This window comes from Mus musculus, chromosome 13 (genome assembly GCF_000001635.26).
Source record: "Mus musculus strain C57BL/6J chromosome 13, GRCm38.p6 C57BL/6J".
NCBI classification, from domain to species: domain Eukaryota; kingdom Metazoa; phylum Chordata; class Mammalia; order Rodentia; family Muridae; genus Mus; species Mus musculus.
The window spans coordinates 55,399,161-55,415,485 of NC_000079.6; the positions used below are offsets into that span (position 1 = coordinate 55,399,161).

The 16,325-nt window shown below is 51.0% G+C and overlaps 2 protein-coding genes across 4 annotated transcripts; one reads left to right on the forward strand and one right to left on the reverse strand.

Annotated features, from left to right (window-relative positions):
* The first annotated feature begins 461 nt into the window (after positions 1–461).
* Slc34a1 (solute carrier family 34 (sodium phosphate), member 1) lies at positions 462–15,535 on the forward strand. 3 transcript variants are annotated; one of them, NM_011392.2, is made up of 13 exons: positions 488–575; positions 1,277–1,406; positions 1,528–1,677; positions 1,765–1,893; positions 1,967–2,110; positions 3,508–3,619; positions 3,745–3,940; positions 4,084–4,179; positions 9,532–9,595; positions 9,833–10,000; positions 12,873–12,989; positions 13,088–13,212; positions 13,974–15,535. In NM_011392.2, the coding sequence occupies exons 2-13, from the start codon at positions 1,298–1,300 to the stop codon at positions 14,475–14,477; spliced, it is 1,914 nt and encodes a 637-aa protein (NP_035522.2). In that variant the 5' UTR covers positions 488–575; positions 1,277–1,297; the 3' UTR covers positions 14,478–15,535. The 3 variants fall into 3 exon arrangements, with proteins under 3 accessions (XP_006517240.1, NP_035522.2, XP_006517241.1); XM_006517177.3 differs by lacking the exons at positions 1,765–1,893; positions 1,967–2,110 and having other exon boundaries at positions 462–575; positions 13,974–14,920; XM_006517178.3 differs by lacking the exons at positions 488–575; positions 1,277–1,406; positions 1,528–1,677; positions 1,765–1,893; positions 1,967–2,110 and adding an exon at positions 2,155–2,173 and having other exon boundaries at positions 13,974–14,920.
* On the reverse strand, positions 15,528–16,072 carry Pfn3 (profilin 3). The gene has a single exon (NM_029303.2). The coding sequence runs from the start codon at positions 16,004–16,006 to the stop codon at positions 15,593–15,595; it is 414 nt and encodes a 137-aa protein (NP_083579.1). The 5' UTR covers positions 16,007–16,072; the 3' UTR covers positions 15,528–15,592.
* Positions 16,073–16,325: the final 253 nt, after the last annotated feature.

Sequence of the window (16,325 nt, forward strand, 5' to 3'; positions counted from 1 at the left end):
TGACTCTGTGATCTCTTAATCTCACATCGTGATCCATTGTTCAGCCCTGCAGACCCTCCACGGTTCAAAGATGCAGCCTCACTGGGATTCTCCCCTGGGCTCCCCCTTCTGTTGAAGTGTACCCCTTAAGACATACACAGCCTCACAGACATCCAGATGCATGGCAAGGTCACCAGATGTCTGGGTCACTCTCTGGGGAGTCCTGTCCATTCATAAGCCAAGAATGGACAGGAGACACAAAATTGCTTTTGAGTCCCTAAGAACAAGGTACCAGAGGGGTGTCGGAGTCTCTGTCCATGACCAGGATGAGCCTGTACCCTGTGGGTTGTGATTTGTGCTGGTGTAGTGAGAGAGGACAGTCTGACCATAGGCTCCCCCTGCAGAGGTGAAGATTAGCAATTAACTGGAAGGAATCTTGGGGGTAAAGTTAATTTAATGGGGAAAAGAGGGAAGGCAGCTAAAGTTCTTCTAGTTCATTAAGGACTTTGCCCTTGACCCGAGGGTATAAAGAAGAGGGTCTTAGTTCCTCTTTAGACTTCCCCAAGCAGCCGGGCTGGAGCTGAGCCACAGTCAAGGTGAGCCCAGGGCCCCTGTGTCCCAACCCTACCCCTATCCCTTCACCCTAGCTCTTTCTGGGTTTCCTCTTCCTGCTACACATGACATCCCAACACCAGCCCAGCCTGCTTTGCTCCCCCTGAGCTAAAATAATCCCTGCTCTTCCTTCTCTCGAGAGCACCTGTCCTGTCCTGTCCTGCCCTGTCCTGCCCTGCCCTGCCCTGCCCTACCCTGCCCTGCCCTGCCCTGCTGTGAACACTCTAGGCATAGTGGTACCTGAATTCGTCACAATACCTGGTTGCTATCTCTATTCACTGAGACATTATACATTTGCAGCTGTCTCCCCACTAGACTTTGAGAGCAGTGGCTGTATGTGTCTTTAATTGCTACTGTACTTGAGTGTCTAACTCAGAACTCAGCAAACACTACGCATTCAGGAAATACTTCCTGGGACTGGGGATGGGCCTCAACACTGGAGTGCCTGCCTCCTATGATGAGGCCCTAAGTTCCATTTCCAGCAAAACAAATCAGCTACAAAACCCTACTGGGTGGATGAATGGCTGCTTAGGTCTGTGACAAGCACCTGGGTGTCCATCTCTAGATGTGTCTGAGGATGAAAAGAATCACAGACCCTAAGTTGGATATCATCTATGTGGGTATGAGTGTATGAATGTCCCAGACACAGCAACTGTCAGATTTGTCCCAACCTTTTGATATGCAGGACTCATTGTGGGTGCCCAACATGATGTCCTACAGCGAGAGATTGGGGGGACCGGCTGTCTCCCCACTTCCAGTCCGTGGGAGACACATGGTGCATGGGGCAACCTTTGCTTATGTGCCCAGCCCACAAGGTAAATATTACTCCTATACCCTGAGACCTGCTTGCCCACAGTTGGCTACCTGCTGTCCCTCTACCTGTTTCTTCTGGGTTGCTGAGGCCTCTGGGAAGTCCTAATCAGTCTCCCTCCTCAGTCCTGCACAGGATTCCTGGAACATCCACCTATGCCATCTCCAGTCTGAGCCCGGTCACCCTCACAGAGCACAGCTGTCCCTGTGGGGAAGTCCTGGAATGTCATGACCCACTACCTACCAAGCTGGCTCAGGAAGAGGAGCAAAAGCCAGGTAGGCCAAGTTGGGGAGCAGTGGGATTATGGGCGGTCACTTGCTCTAGTGTTCTGTCCACTGTCTTCATGTTTGCCCCACCTCCAGAGCCCAGGCTGTCCCAGAAGCTTGCCCAGGTTGGCACGAAGCTCCTGAAGGTGCCTCTGATGCTGGCTTTCCTTTACCTCTTTGTCTGCTCCCTGGATGTGCTCAGCTCCGCCTTCCAGTTGGCTGGAGGTAGGGCCCAGGTGGAGAAGGGCAGGGAAAGGGTTCAGAAGGGTCTCAGTTGACACTGGCTTCTGTTCTGCAGGGAAGGTGGCTGGGGACATCTTCAAGGACAATGCCATCCTATCCAACCCAGTGGCAGGGCTGGTGGTGGGGATCCTGGTGACAGTTCTGGTGCAGAGTTCCAGTACCTCTACATCCATCATTGTCAGCATGGTCTCCTCCGGCTGTGAGTCGGCCCAGCATGGCCGGGGATAGAGCCCAAGGGCCTGGTCCTTCACGATCGGGGCAGGCATGTGGAATTGCTGAGGAGGCTGAGGGGAAGGGTGGGACTTCAGCATCTCTTGCACTGTCCCCTGAAACAAGGCCAAGAGCTGAGTCAGAAAGGAGCTCCGGGAGCTGGGGAGTGTGGCAGAGGGGGAACCACAGCTCCTGGAAGGCCACCTCCCTTCAGCCACACCATTGCTCAGGAAAGCCAGAGAAAGCCAGCCAGTAAAAACCACCCCACGCATGCAATCTATTGCAAAGAATTGACTTACAGGGCTGCAGGGATGCTCTTAGTGGTCAAGAACACAGGCTGCTCTTCCAGAGGACCCAGCTTCAATTCCCAGTACTCTCATGGCAGCTCACAACTGCCTGTAACTTCAGTTTCACCTTGAGTTTCAGGATCTCCAACACCTTCACTCAAACATACATGCAGGCAAAACACCAGTGCACATGAAATAAAAATAGATACATCATTAAAAAAAAAAAAGAATTGACTTTTGAGATTGTGTGGCTGGGTGCCCAAGTCTGACATTTACAGTGTGACCTATTCAGAGGGGCAGGGTGTGTAGGTGGAAGCCAACCCTGTGAGCTACAGGTGAAATCTCTCCCTCCAGGAAGATCACGAATCATCTTCTTTACCTGGGGCTAGGGAGTCTCAGTGGGTCAGAGTGCTTGCTATATGATGTGAAGTCCCCTGTTTGAATTTCCAGTACTCACATAAGAGCCTGGGCACAGCTGCACACACACCAGTGCCAGGAGCATCGGTGGAATTGCTGGAGTGCCATGGCTACCACCTAGCTCCAGGTTATGCAAGAGATGCTGCCTCATGGTAAAAAATTAGAGAGTACTAGAGCTGAACGTGTGAATTCTTCGGGTTTCCACCTTTGCATACACCACACACACACACACACACACACACACACACACACACACACACGCTCACACACGTAGACACACAAAAATACTCTTAAAATCAACTGGGTGCTATCAGCTAGCCAAGTCAACACATAAAACCAGCAATCCCACTTGTGGTAAGGCATACCTGCACACACACACAACGTGTGGACTGCACAAGGTGTGAGTTCCCATGACACAGTCACATGCACATGTCCACGCTCAGGAGCACATGGACACACCCTGTACAGTGTGCGAATCTTGCCACATGTGGATATGCTCACACACAAGTAAATACACTGTGTGTGTACACATGGACCTGTGAGGCTCAGCCTAGGAAGTCAAGAGGACACTGGAAAAGACGTCTGAGGCTGGAACACAAGTCACAGGCCTCGTAGGAAATATTATGGTAGGACAGAGGCTGCAGCTGCAGCCCAGGCGTTTGAGAGGTTCCTCTTTCACCAGTGTTGGAGGTGAGCTCCGCCATTCCGATCATCATGGGCTCCAACATCGGAACCTCTGTCACCAACACCATTGTGGCCCTGATGCAGGCAGGGGACAGGACTGACTTCAGGCGGTGAGCTGGGGAAGGAGGTTCGGGCCTCACACTTGTTGGGGGAGAGGGCAGAACTGAGTGCTGGGGCCCCTCAGCTTGGGCACACCTTGGGTCTAGGTGTCCCACAATGTGACGTCCCTGCTCAGGGCTTTTGCAGGGGCGACCGTGCATGACTGTTTTAACTGGCTGTCTGTTCTGGTCCTACTGCCCCTGGAGGCTGCCACGGGCTACCTACACCATGTCACCGGGCTTGTGGTTGCTTCCTTCAACATCCGAGGTGGCCGTGATGCCCCCGACCTTCTCAAAGTCATCACAGAGCCCTTCACAAGACTCATCATCCAGGTGAGGGTGGGACTTGCCACAGGATGGACAGATGTGGGATATCGAGTGGCCCTACCTTCACCCCCCCCCTCTCTCTCTCTCACACACACACACACACACACACACACACACACACGTCATCGTCATCATCATCTTGCTCACAGCTGGACAAGTCTGTGATCACCAGCATTGCCGTGGGGGATGAGTCCCTGAGGAATCACAGTCTCATTCGGATTTGGTGTCACCCAGACACAACAGAGGTGAGTTCCAGAGTCAGGTAAGACGACACCCTCTTTAGACACTGGCCTGTTTGTCTCAGAGACTTTGGAAATCACTTGGCTAGGAAAGAGCAGATGTGCAATTGTTCTGCATCAGTACAGCCAGGACAGACATTGGTAATCCCTCCTAGCTGCACACGCTGCTGTAGGCAAGCATCATCTGTGTATTTAGTGTTGCGTGTAATTGATCTGGCCCAGTGGCTTTCAAAAAGCTGTTGTTCCCCAGACTAACAGCATCCATACCACCTGGGAACCTATTAGAGATGTAAACTAGATACAGAGTAGAAGAAAACCCACCGCGTAGTATGTACACATCCTTCCTAGACCAATTGAATCTGGAAAAAAATGTTGGGAATGAGCCCGGTTGCCATGTCTCCGACTTGCCCTCTAACTGCTCTGTGATTGAGTCTGGAAACCATGGATCAAGCTCAACCCTTTGGTTTCACAGACAGAGACGCAGGCCCAGGACTACCCTGCTGCAGGGACACTTGGGGCTAGTCACTGGGCTCTGCCATGCTTGGAGCTTGAGGTGTAAGTAAGGTGGAGAGGACCAGGAAGAGAGTCCAGAAGGATATCGAGAAGTTTGGACCCTAGGATTCCAGCTAAGGAGCAAGACTAGGTGTGATGCTCACTAACTCTCAGGGGTGGCTCCCCTGAGAGACATAGCAGTCCCTGGTGCTGGCAGGGGCACTTTCATTGGGAGCCACAAGTTCATTGTTTCTGCTCAGAATGAGGAACTGCTGGGATTGGTTGGGCACTCATGGATCAGCCGTTATGCCTGTGGTAGTAGGCATAATAGCAAGGCGATTAGGCACAAGGAAGTAGGCAATTAGCACACTTTCTTACTCAGCCATAAAAGGGAAAAACTGCTTCACCAAACCACAGCCTTCCCAATTTGCTTCTCCTTAATTATTGCATACAAGAAATAGCTCCATTTAGAAAAGCTACAGGGAAACCCAGAGCGCACGGCAGAGGCACAGGCCCATCCTCCACCTTCTGTCCTCTTGCTGTGGATGTTCCCGGTCCTTTCTACCAGCACTCAGGAAACATGTTCCGTCAGCCGGCCCTGCGGTGTTCCTTGGCATCCCAAGTGGCTCACGGCATCAATGCCACCCTTCTGAGAGTTCTGCTCTTCCGAGAGTTCAAGGCAGCTTGACAACAAAAAGCCTACGTGGACAGCTTTAAGGCTGCCTCTGTGATCTTCCTAACACGTCAGCCACCTTCTCATGAGCTCTCTGGCACTCTCAGGCAAGCTCTGTGAGTCACTGCAGCCTCAGAAAGCACAGTCTGGAGAGAGGAGGAGAAATCACGTACTGATCTAAAAAAGCCTTGGAGATATTTCCGTCCTGATGTCTGTCTTGGGCAAGTCTCTACCTGTGCCCTGAACCTCTTCACCCACTGTAGTCATGAAATGAGACCAGCCAAGTGTGCCAGCCATTTTACACAAACGGAAACTCAGCTGGGCCAGCCTTCAGGCTGTTTGCTGTTCCAGCTGTCACTTGCCAGAGCACTGGTTCAGGTCCCTGAACTAGCAGGAAACCTTTTTCTCTAACAGCAGGTTGCATTTCTTGGCTTGGAGTATAAGGCTGGATCTGAGGACCCTGCTCTCTGCCTCCTCTGGACCTGTCCCCTGCAGGGATGTGACTTACACAGCAGCATCACATGGTCCTGGGATGTGCCTTTTTTTTTTTTTTTTTTTTTTTTTTTTTTTTTTTTTTTTTTTTACTACCCTCATTTTTCTTTTCAACTCTTCATGGCCTCCAGCCTTCACCACACTGGACCCAACGTTAGCCAAACTGGTCTCAATAGAAAGGGGGAATCAAGTCTTTTGAGCGTCTGAGACTTGTGGGATGATGGGTGACCTGGCATTGTCCTTGGAATCCCTTCTGAGAGTCTCAGTGTGAACTGACAACTGTACCTGCCTGACTTAAGCGGCATCTTTGAAGGACTGGTAACTAGGGGCAGCTGCTATTAATCTCCACTCTGCAGATGGGAAGCAGCCTCTCTCAGAGGGGTACAAGTGACTTCCTGTATTATTGCTTCCTGTAATGGAGGGCAAGTCTCGATCCTAATGGAAAATTCACTCCTCGTGCAGCTGATTCTCCCAGATGCCACTCTAAGGTACCCGAATCTGTGTCCATTTCTCTTCCTGCCTGCAGCACACCCCAGACCACGCCACCCTCTCAAGGCTGGTGGAGTGGAGACGCTCTGAGAAGTTCTCTTTGCAGCCACCAGATGGCGCTATTGGCCTAAAGTGCTCCGCGGCTTCCAGAAGAACAAAGGGCCCCTCAGCTACTATACCCTCAAAGGGGAAGCTATTGTGCAAGCCCACATCCTCTGTGGTTCTCTCCTGAGGAAGGACTCTTGAAGTATGGAAGTCCTTTGTGAACTTAATCACCTCCTTCAGTTCCCAGAAGTGTCTCAATCTAGGATGTCCCTGTAGGCTCTTAAATACCAAGATGCTCTCTCTTCCAAGATGCTTCCAAGTAGCCCCGCGGGGAAAAGAAGACAGCTTCAGGGACTCTGTCATGGAGACAACGGAAGCCAGAGAGGTTACGTGTACCGCCGGCTCCATTTCACACAGCTGAGAATAGCTCAGCCGCAGTGTGAGCGCAGGACTGTGGCACACTCTTTTGTTCTGCTTTCCACTTCCACCCGGCTCCCTTTCTTCGCCACTTCTCTACCACAGACAGGGGGGACACATCTTGGGAACGGGACCAGATCTGGCCTTCCCAGCTCTATGAGCTAGGCCAGAGTTCCTACCTTCTCTGCCCTGTATGCTCTCCTTAAAGGATTCTCTCTCCCTTCCATTCTGCCCTAGCCTGGCATTACAGTGGATCCTCCCTTGTCACTCCCTTGTCTCTCCGTTCCCATCTTCCACTTTAGGGTCTCTGACTCCCTTTCTGGGTTCAGTTAAGGTCACACAATCCCAGGAAGAAAAGTCAAGTTTCCAGAACCCCATAGGAGGGAGGAGAACACAATCATCGTTGAGTGAGGTCTGGAGCACCAAAACTACAAATAAACAACAACACTCCAGATACCTCAGTCCTCAGCCTAGCCTTGCCCCGACTCAGTCAACCCCACAGTGGGACATTCACCTGCCTCCAGCCTCTATAAGACCCACAAAAATCCCCTCCCCAGAAGACCCCAGGAAGCAGCTCAGAGAAAGCCAGTAAGGTGTGCACGTATCTCAAGAAGTCATCTGCTTCCTAGGGCTTTGGGCTGGAGACCTTCAGGAAGGTCTTCCAAGTCCCTTCCCAAAAGGGTCAGGATCTTTTCTTCTGTAACCTTTATATCTTTACTATTCCAATTTATTTTTCCCAAAGATGTATTTGTTTTATGTGCCCTGGTATTTTGCCTGCATGCATGTCTATGTGCCAGATCCCCTAACACTGGAGTTACAGGCACTTGTGAGATGCCACGTGGATGTGGGGATTGAACCTGAGGCTTCTGGAAGAGTGCCCTGTGCTTTTGAGCCCCAATTATCCAGATTTAAACAGGCTCAGAGAGGTGGTGTGGCCTGTCCCAGAAAGTTGATTTTAAAAGGAGATTTGAACTCAGCAAACACTTGGCTCTCCCCATGACTAAACCCCAGCCTGACTCTTCCTGACTAATCCCCCAGTTTCTCCTGAGCAGGTCAGCAGAATCTCTCACCTTATTAACATTGTTGTTTTGTTTTCTTCTTGAGATAAGATCTCACACTAATCCAGGCTGGCTTTAAACTCATGACAATCCTCCTGCCTCAGCTCTCCAAGTACCCATCTGGATTTCTGTCCTAGAAGATGATTTTTATCCTAGTTTCTTGCCTAGAGTTCAGGCCTTTGGACTTGGTGGTGCCCCAAGGCTATAGTGAACTGGGAATAACAGCTGAGCACGATGTCTTGCTCAAGGGAGAGCATCGCACAAACCAGCTGCAGGCTGTTGAGCCTGTCGACATTACACTGGAGGCTTTTTGTATTGTTTTGTTTTACTTTTGTGATATTGGGAATGAAACCAGGATCTTGTCCATATAGACAAGGGTTGGCCCAAGCCCCAACCTGATCATACAGTCTTTAAATGACACATGGCTTGGAAAAGAACCTAAAGAAGCCATAAGCCTCCCAGTGTCAGCTCCCTCCTGAGCCCCACCCTTAGCTTCTCCATGGCCATTGCGTTTCCTCCTGACACAGCTCCATGATTCCTGGGCACCAGTGGGCAAAGTACAGAATCCTGGCTTCATTTTCAACAAGTCCATAATCCAGTGAAACGACAGACTGGTACTCTACCACCCGAAAGGACACTTCTGCTGGCCTGAGAACTCTGCTTCCTGGAACTTTAAAGTGTATCTCCATAGGCCTACTGACATAGGCGTGTGACTGCTAAATACTTGGGGGCTGAGGCAGGAGGATGGCAAGTCCAGCGCCTACCTGGATAATTTAGTGAGACCCCCATCTCAAAATAAAAAATGAAATGAGGTCTTGGGGTGTAGCTCAGTAGTTGGGATGTTCGCTGAATATTTGTGAGCGTCTAAGCTCAATCCAGAGTATTGAAGGAAAAGAGGCATCAGAGTAGATACAACATGCATAGGAATTGAGCCTAAAGCTACATAATTGTGTTTTCTCTTATAGAACCAGGAGCTGGGCCACACTGGGGTGTATCTCTGCATGGTAACAGTGGTCTGGAGCTAAATCGCTGCTGTCTCTACAGACCCGCCATCTTCACAGGCAGCTAAATTCTACCATAATTTAGGTCACCTGCCTGACTTTGGTCCCCTGTATCTAGGGACTCTTCTTCACTTCACTCAGTGGGTCCAGAAGAAAGGATCAGGGCTAGACCCTCTGCCCTCACCCATCTTCCTTCCATTTGGGTTCCACAAAGGGCAAGGCACTGAGTTTGGGCAGAATGAAGCTTGGGCTAAGTGAGCCTTAGAGGGATCATGGGGCAGGAACTGAGGAAGAAGGCGTCATGAGGATAAGAACTGGTAAGAACAGGTAGGGATGGAGGCTTTCAGAAAAGGGGCTGCAGAAGCCACTGAGAGAGAGGGGGACCAAGACAAGACAAGACGCTACTAATGTGGTGATTGGAGGTCCCCACTGATCCCAGGGGTAGGCAGATCAGGCCAGTGACAGGGTAGAATATGTACGAGGTCATATTTCTGAGTGGTATTTCAACTTCATCTCTTCTACTGAGAAGGTAGGCGCAGAGAGGCCAAGCAACAGGTCCATGATCACAGAGCCAGAAATGTGTTCTGGTACTCCCATTTCGCCAGAACCTCTTTTAGCTCCGCCCCCCCACCCCATCCCACCCCGGCTGTGCTTTTTCTAGCTTCTCTAAGTCACCTTCCTCTGAATTTAGGCTTCCACTTCTATGTCCAGGGTAGAGGCCATCGGCAGCCTTGCAAACACCACCATGGAGAAATGTAAGTACCTCTAACATGGGAGGCGTCCCACGTGATAGCCCTGCACCGCCGTGCCCTGGCTGGCCGCTGCTCATGTTCTGTCCAGCCCCGGGAAAAGCAGCTAACATCTGGGCTTACGGAGTCCCTGGTGCAGAGGCTGAAGGACCTAGATGTGGGGGTCTTAGGCTCACAGCTCGTTGGTTGGTAAAGGCGGGAAGCCGGATGTAGGGATAAAGACTCCTGATACTGCCCTTTCAGGCAACCATATCTTCGTGGATACGGGGCTGCCCGACCTGGCCGTGGGGCTCATTCTGCTGGCGGGCTCCCTGGTGGTTCTCTGCACTTGTCTTATCCTCCTTGTGAAGATGCTCAACTCCCTGCTCAAGGGCCAAGTGGCCAATGTCATCCAGAAGGTCATCAACACAGGTGAGCTGGAAGAAGACTGCAGGCCTAGGCAGGGCCCAGATGAGTTCTTCTGGGTGTCGTTAAATTCACCACTATCATCTGTAAACCTCAGGTTCCCCTAAGAATCAAGAAGAGGTGGGACCAGGTCATCCTGGAGGCTCCTTAGATGCCGACGGCCAGAAAACTGAGGCTGTCTCTGACTTTTGCATTCTCTAGCAGACGGGCATCCTTAGAAGCCATTGTTTTGCTTTGCTTTGCTTTGCTTTACTTTGGTTTTTCGAGACTCGGTTTCTCTGTGTAGCGCTGGCTGTCCTGGAATTCACTTTGTAGACCCTGCTGGTTTTGAACTCACAGAGTTCTTCCTGCCTCTATCCAGGGGGCTGGAACTACATGTATGCATCACTGTGCCCTGGTTTTGTTTTCACTTGTTCTGGATTTTTCAAGACATGGTTTCATGTAGTCCACAATGCCCTAGACCTTGCTCTGCAGCCGAGACTGGCCAAGAACTTCGGTTGTTCTTGCTTTGACTTCCCAAGTCTTAGGATTACAGCTATACACGACCATGTCTACCTAGAAACCTCTGTTTAATAGGCAAATGGACATTAAGCCCCTACTGTGTGCTACAGGACACAGGAGTGAGGCAAAAGGAAATGGATCCTGGATCCCAGGATCTCAGAATTGTGATTTTTCTCATAAAACCAGGCAACTAGGTCATGCTGGGCTGTGTCCCAAATGGTGGCAGTGGCACAGAGCTGGTTAATATTGTCCCTAAAGGTCCACCATTTCCTCATGCCACCTGGGTGGGCCCATCATTTTGGTCACCAACCGGACTATTTCCTACCTGGCCTTCCTTTACTCTCAGGCTAGGAGGAAGGGAAGAGTGGGGAGGGGTCAGTGATGGTAAAGCATGCATGACTGGCAAGGGGACAGAAGGACAAATGGCAACACAACACAGTGCCAAAGAGGTTGTTCCCAAGGTGATCAGAGGTCTGTCTGAGTAAGCCAAGACCTGCATAAGGAGTCTGGTGTGGATGAGGGGGCTGGATATGAGGACACATGCTTGTAATCCCAGCACTCAAGGCGCGTGGGCAGGAGGATTTTGAGGCTAGCTCAGGCCTTGTCACGACAAACAGAATAAGCTTTTTATTTGTTTGTTTGTTTGCTTGCTTGATTTCTTGCTTGTTTCAAGACAGTTTCTCTGTGTAGCTCTGGCGGACCTGGAGCTCTGTAGACCAGGCTGGCCTCGAACTCACAGAGATCACCTGTCTATGCCTCCCAAGCACTGGGATTAAATGTATGCACCACCACTACCCTTGGCTTTTTTTGGGGGGCGGGGGTGACTATATATTCTTAACTAGTCTAGAACTTGATATGTAGACCAGGCTGGCCTTGAACTCAGAAATTTGCTTGAGCTCAGAAACTCTGCCTCCAGGGTGCTGGGATTAAAGCCATACACCACCGAGCTCTGCCAAAATAAAATTAGAGCAGGGCCAGGATTCTGTGCATGCTGTGCAAGCCTTAGAGCCTGGGTTGGCTTTCCACAACCCACATAAAAAGCAGGGCTTGGGTGCATGCCTGTACGACCAGTGCTATGAGGCAGAGACGGGCATCCCGAATCCGGCTGGCCAGCCAGTTGAGGCACTTAATGAGATCTAGGGTCCATGTGTTACCTTGTCTCAAAAAATAAGACAGTCAGGTGGTGATAGCTCACACCCTTGACCCTAGCACTTGGGAGGCAGAGGCAGGTGAATCTTTATGAGTGTGAAGTGAGCCTGGTCTACTAAGTTCCAGGACAGCCAAGGCTACACACAGAAAACCCTGTCTTACTCCCCCCCCCCACCACCACCACCAAAAGAAAACACAGAGAGGTAAAGATACAAGGTTTCCCTCTGGCTTACACACAGAGAGAAATAAAACACAAGAGGATGAAAGTCAGACGTGATGACTCACAGCTGTGATCTCTGCACTTGGAAGGCTGAGGCAGGAGAATTAAGAAGAGTTTGAGGTCAACCTGGACTACAGAATGGAGACAGTAGCAATTGCAGCAGGTTTGGGACAGAGTGGCTGGCAGCAACTTGGGAGAGACAGGCTACGACTAGACCCAACATAGATAGATAGAACCAGATTTAGGGGCCAAGAGACTTTACCCAGAGTCCATGCTTTACTGAGGGTGATGGTGTATTTGCAGGATTGGGGCAGGAGTTGGGGGTGACATTAACCAATTCTCATTTTAAGCTACAGTTTGGGCTTTTGAGTTATTGCACTGACACTGGGGAGTCACACGTGACTAATGTGGGAGTAAGGGGTGCCTAGGAGGCCAGGATGGGCTTTCCAGCAAGGAGGTGAGCCCTGGGGTGAACAGAGTTGACATTCTGTCTCTGTAGGACCCTGATCTGCAGAGTCAGTCAGCCATGAATCAAAAATGTTTCAGAAGAATGATGACAGAATTTTGTAACTTTTTTCTTAAACATTACAGAATAACAAATATTTACACCTTGCAATGCTTTTGTTTGCTTGTTTGGTTTTGGTGGCTTTTTTTGGGGGGGGGGTTGGTTGTTTTTAGACAGGTTCTTTCAATCAACCATGGCTGGTTAGAACTATGTAGACCAAGCTGCCCTCAAATCATAGAAATCCACCTGCCTCTGCCTTTTGAGTTCTCGAATTAAAGATGTGCACTATCAGCCATTATATACTACAGGAGAGTGTAATAGTCCCAGGAGGAAAGTTCTCTGGTCACTAGAGCAAGCAGAGCAAATGAAAGCCGCTATAGGGGCGGGACCAGTTAGATTCTTAGGAGGAAGCTACTACCTCAGTACCTCCTCCCTAAAGCCAGTGCCTGCTCTCCCAAGGGTTCTCGCTGAGCCAGCTTACTGGGGATTTGGCTTCCTTTCAGACTTTCCTGCCCCCTTCACCTGGGTCACGGGCTACTTTGCCATGGTGGTGGGTGCCAGCATGACCTTTGTTGTCCAGAGCAGCTCCGTGTTCACCTCAGCCATCACCCCACTCATTGGTGAGTGTCCATGACCAGCCATGCGCATCAGTGGGGTGGGGTGGGTGGGTGCTCAAGGAAGTCGACCAAAAAGAACAGCGTTCTCTCCTACCTACCAGGCCTGGGTGTGATCAGCATTGAGCGGGCCTACCCTCTCACCCTGGGCTCCAACATTGGCACTACCACTACAGCCATCCTGGCAGCGCTTGCCAGCCCCAGGGAGAAGCTATCCAGCTCATTTCAGGTACATGGAGAGATCCGGCCGTCTGTGGTAGTAGAGGGCTAAGATGGAGAGCGCAGAGGATGTAACAATGTTTATAACCAGCATCAACTCACTGGGAACCAGGATGAACAAAGTAGATCTTGGTGTCTAATAGTGAATCACTGCTACATTGTATCAGATAACAGCAGCAAGTCAGGCAGTGTGCTGTCAGAGGCCTAGACTTAGGGGGACTTGTCAAGGTTGCATAGAAGGGAGGGATGGTAAGCAGATGGCAAAGTGGGAAATGATTTAGGAGCAAAACAGCTAGCAAGATGCTGACCAATTAAAGGGCCAGGGTGGGCAACCAAAAAAGAAGAGAAAAAAAAAAGAAAAGAAAAGAAAAAAATATTTAATCTTTAGTGGCTGCTAAAGCCAAGCATGGTAGTACATGCCTGTTATCCCAGCACTTGGTAGGAAAATGGCCAAAAGTCCAAGGTCAGCCTGCAAGGCCAGCCTTGTCTACATAGTAAGAAGATCCTGTGTCAGAAAGACATTTTAGCTGCTGGGTGTCGCTGAGGAGTTAATGGGAGCAGCTAATAAGACACGCGGAAAAGTCCAGGGCAGTTGTCATTGGCCAAGCAGTTCAGCAACACAATATTTTAATAACCAGTCTGGTGTCATCTGGAGCCACATCAGCCTAGAGAGGTTCTCTCCTGCTACCCAGAGCACGTGAGGCCTCTGATATCTACCCCCTGCTGGGCTCACATGGCAGTGCCTGATCACTTCTGGCTTCTCTCCTGCAGATTGCCCTCTGCCACTTCTTCTTCAACATCTCGGGCATCCTACTGTGGTACCCGCTGCCCTGCACACGCCTGCCCATACGCATGGCCAAGGCCCTGGGCAAACGCACCGCCAAGTACCGCTGGTTTGCTGTCCTCTACCTGCTCGTGTGCTTCCTGCTCTTGCCCTCGCTGGTGTTTGGCATTTCCATGGCAGGCTGGCAGGCTATGGTCGGAGTGGGCACGCCCTTTGGGGCTCTACTGGCCTTTGTGGTGCTTGTTAATGTCCTGCAGAGCCGAAGTCCCGGGCACCTCCCCAAGTGGCTGCAGACATGGGACTTCCTACCTCGCTGGATGCACTCTTTGCAGCCCCTGGATGGCCTTATCACAAGAGCCACCTTGTGTTATGCCAGGCCCGAGCCCCGTTCACCCCAACTTCCCCCTAGAGTCTTCCTGGAGGAGCTTCCCCCAGCCACGCCCTCCCCCCGCCTGGCACTGCCTGCTCACCACAATGCCACCCGTCTCTAGGCTACAGGCCCCGACTACTGCCTGGAACGAGGAGTGGTATTTTTACAATGCCCACAGTAGAAAGACAGAGCATGTGTGTGTGTGTGCACACATGTGTAGATGCGTGTCACTTGAGGTACATGCTTTTGTGCCACCCTTGGGTACCTGTGCATATTAAGGGCCACAGTGGCATGGGCTTTTGTAATTAAGAGGTAGTGTGCACAAATACATGCTAGGTACTGAGCCTGTGTGACCATTAGTGCGGGTGTAATGTGAGTACACTGTGTGGGTACAGGGGGGTGCAGATGCCTAGGGAGTCTCCAAACTTTTCTGGAAAGAGTCAGCTATACCCTCTCATCTTCTCACAACTCTTGTACCAACAGGAGGGACAGAAGAACAGCTGGCCTTCTGTATACATGGGCCTTACTTCTGCCAATTCTGCTAACTGTGCATAGAAAAAAAAAGTTGAAAGTTGCATCTGTCCTGATCATATATGGGCTTTTTTAAAGAAATCATATTCCTTACCCCTACGGCACAATAATTCTTTACATGGCTTTTATATTGGGTATCTAAATCACCTGGAGGTCACACACCAGGGGATGCAGGTTGATTCTTTGCAAACACTGTCGCTTTATAAAAGAGACTTGAGCACCTGAGGATTTAAGTATTCTGAGGTATCATGGAGCCAAATCTCCAAGCATACAGAGGGACACTCGCCTTTAGTCTGAATCCCACAGACCTTGGCTGGTGTGTGCTGGGGAGGGAGATGCTGAGAGACACTCCGTTGTTCACTGTGAAGCCTACTTGTGTGGAAAGTTCTGTGAGAAAGATTGCTGAAGCCTGAGGTAGAGTTTGAGAATTTGCCACCCCAATATTCCTAATCAGGTGTGGGGTCTCTGGAACCCTGGGAAGGTGCCAGGACCAAAGGCCTCTATATGGCATCTACCACAGGAGTAGGGAACAGGGCCCAGGAGGCCTGGAGGACCACCAGGATTATTTTGTTCTGCAAGAATCTCCCCATAAGCTAGTTTTCTTGTTTGCAACTCCTCACAAATACACAGAGGATACCTCTCAGAGCACCCAGTTCACGGTTTATTCTGGTCTCCCTACCAACCACGGGCGGTCTAGCTGTCCTACTAAGAGCACTGCTCACGCAGCCCACCAATCAGATCGTGCACTGTCTTATTGAGGATGCCTCCATGCACGCCTCGTCTGCCCATGAGCACCAGGAGCGCCCGTGGCGTGTGGCCCACACAGATTGCACGCCCGTCTAGCCCCTTGGTGCGCGCATCCAGTACGCCGTCACCCTCGGCCAGCAGGTAGTCACGGATAACGCAGCAGCGGCGGCCTGCCACGCTCAGACCCGTCTGCAGAAAGGTGTGCCGGTCTGGCCCGGTGAGCACACCCACCTCCTGCGGGGAGATGGCAGCCAGCAGACCCCCAGGCCGTGATGCCCACACACAGCGATTGTCCGAGTGGCCCACGATAGCCACGTCATCGATCCGCTGATCCCGCAGCACTGCACTGATGTAGCCCTTCCAGTCACTCATCTCCGCTCAGTCAGTCCCAGCAACTTGTGCTTGCATTAGGGGGGGTGGCCGGCTGCATTCAGAGCTAAGAACACTGGCAGCATGCCCGAAGTTCGCAGGGCGGGGCTGTGACGTAAGGCAAACGTCACAGAACATCTAACTAGGAGGAGAAGGAGAGGGCGGTAGAGTTGGTGGGGGTTCGGGGGCGGTTCTAAAAGTAGCATGTAGGAGGAAATGGAAGAAGATGGATGAGAGGCTGGAAAGGTGGCTCAGCGTTAAGAAAGAGCATTCATTACACAGAGCCTGAGTTCCGTTCCCAGCATCACCTCTTTTGGCCTAC